Source organism: Temnothorax curvispinosus, unplaced genomic scaffold (genome assembly GCF_003070985.1).
Source record: "Temnothorax curvispinosus isolate PA1 unplaced genomic scaffold, ASM307098v1 QBEX01000434.1, whole genome shotgun sequence".
NCBI lineage: Eukaryota > Metazoa > Arthropoda > Insecta > Hymenoptera > Formicidae > Temnothorax > Temnothorax curvispinosus.
Window position 1 is genome coordinate 515 of NW_020210214.1, and position 2,485 is coordinate 2,999.

At 48.6% G+C, this 2,485-nt stretch overlaps 1 protein-coding gene across 1 annotated transcript; it reads left to right on the top strand.

Annotated features, from left to right (window-relative positions):
• Positions 1-253: 253 nt before the first annotated feature.
• On the top strand, positions 254-2,449 carry LOC112454281 (splicing regulatory glutamine/lysine-rich protein 1-like; the record flags this gene model as incomplete). Its single annotated transcript, XM_025015579.1, has 3 exons — positions 254-343; positions 1,263-2,121; positions 2,166-2,449. Coding segments are annotated over exons 2-3 (1,004 nt in total), but the record flags the coding sequence as incomplete, so codon positions are not given.
• Between the last annotated feature and the right edge of the window lie 36 nt (positions 2,450-2,485).

The following is a 2,485-nucleotide window of genomic DNA, read 5'->3' on the forward strand; positions in this document are numbered from 1 at the left end:
CGTGCGCGGGCGCCGAGTTTAGTCCGGAGAGAAACGGAAGGGCTCGCTCTCGGGTGACGGAGAGCGAGCGAGCGTGGTAAACACGACAGCCCCGTTTACTGGCGCCTCCGCCGCCCGTTTCGCTTCTTCCCGTCCCGTCCCCGTGGTTTCAGTTCTCCCGCGTTCTCCTCGTCAATCGTCGTCGCTAAACGCGTGTGTGCGTGTGTTGCCGAGTCGCGCGATCGCGTCGCCGCGCCGCGCCAAGCCGCGCCGCGCCGAGCCGAGCCGAGCCGAGCCGCGCGCGATCGCCGTCCGTGGTCTGTGAAGATTCTCTCCGCGTGCGACGATTGAGATCGATCAGCAGGTTGGTGAGTTCTCTCTCTTTCTCTCTGTCTCTCTCTGTCTCTCTCTCTCGCGCGCGCTCGTCAGGGCCACTTGTGGCCGTCCATCCACGGGCGCTTTTTAAAGGGCGTGCTGCCGTTGCCGCAGCCGCAGCCGCAGTTGCGTTTCCTCGGCCCCGCGTCCGGTCCGCCGTGTGTCGCCCGTCGTGCTCCGTGCTCCCCGAGGCATCTTTGTTCCGCCGTGCCGTATCGCGTACAACGCGTACATACGAGCGCCGGAGCGCACGCTCCGGCGAAAAGCTCCCGGAGCGGAGAAGGACGCCCCGTGTGGCCGTCCGCGCGCGGGTTGATCATTTTATTATTTATCGCCGCCGAGAGTCTCGCTCTCTCTCTCCCTCTCTCTGTCTCTCTATATACCTGTCGCGTTGCCCGAATCGGCGAACGGGCGCAGTGCGTGATTTAAAGGGATCGATTTGTCAACAAGTCGATGAGGGGGAGAGTGCGCGCACGGTGGGCCGTGGGCCCCCCTCGACGGCGAAGCGCGGCACGGCGGATTCTCGCTTCGCTTGTGAGGTATCATTTACAATTTCCGTCGCGCGCCTGCATCTCGCGCGCGTAAGCACGCTCCGATTCCGGCGTGCGGTTTGTCGTTTTGATTGTACGCAAATTCGTTTTTATTACACGCTGATAAAAGCGGAGCGCGCTCGTAATACCTTATCTGCGCCGACGGTTTTCCCTCTCCGCGATCCGCGTTTCGTGGAAAATATTTTTTATCGCGATGTAAAAGCTGTAAACGAGAAAAAAAACGGGGGAAGATGCGATAAAGATAAATTGTTAACGATCGAACGTCGAGGGTGTTTGATTGTTCGAACTGTAATGTAAATATGTATAGTCGTGTTTACCTTTTGACCGTTTTATGTGTGCATTTGGGATTGCTTGCAGATAAATCCAGCTTGCGAGCTATATCGCGATTATTAAAAATCTACGATGGCAGTTAGGTAGTCGTGGAAATCAACACTGGACATTCGCGCACTTCGAGCATATTTATATTTATTTTGAAGATGTAAAGAATACAATCATAATGAAGCCACAGAAGAAGGCTGTTGTTGCCAAAAAGGCAACTAAAATGCCAGCAGTCGCCAAGAAACGTCGCACATTTACAGAGAAGACAATGCCAGATGTGAGGAAGGAGAAGAAATCAAAGAAAAATAACAAACTGGAAGATCCAAAGAAGAAGATAGATAACGATAAGAAGAAATTGGAAAAGGTGGAGGAGAGGAAAAAGCTGGATGACAAGAAGAAGATAGAGGAGAAAAAGAAGGAGCGATTAGATAAATTAGAGGAGAAGAAAAAACAATTGAATAAGGATAACGAGAAGAAATCTGACAAAATTGATGAGAGGAAAGCGGAAAAAAGGGATGACAAAACGAGTAATGAAGAAATGAGCCAAGAGAATACGGATAAGAAAAAATTACAAAAATGTGAGGAGAAAGCTAAATTGGAAAAACAGTCTGTGGATAATAAGAAGAAAATTGAGAAAACTGAGGATAAGAAGAAGAGCGTAAAATTGGACGATAATACAGGTATGGAGGACAATGTAAAATCTTTAAGTACGCCGGAAGATAAGGACGCGCTTGAAAATAAAATCGATATCCTCCCTCCTCTCAAAAAAAGAAAAGAGAATGAGAAGAAGAAAGATGTCAAGTTAATTAAATCTGATATTAAAGCAATATCGAAGAACTCTATCGTGAAAGATAAAAAAGCGGAGCGCAAGAAAATTCAGAGCGGGGCGGAAGGCGGGGTAAGATTTCTTCTCCTAAAACGAAGAAGGACTCCAAAACAAAGCAAAGTCAGAAGAAGAGCGTTACAAGGAAAACAGTTTTAACGAAGAAGCCTCATTTGTCGGTAGTTAAAAGACTGGCGGACAAGAAGATTAAGTTAACCAAGCCGGTGAAAGATGAAGAAATGAGCGAAGATGAGGACGCGGTCAAGAAAGCGAAGAAGAAGGGTAACAACTTCGCTAAGAGTAAGACTTTACAAGAGAAAAAACCAAAGCTGGCTAAACACATGAAAGCGAAATTGCCTCAGAAACATTCGAAGATCAGTGCCGTTCTGAAAAGGGAAGATAAGTTGAAAACTATAACGGAGAAGATTATGGCCAAGAA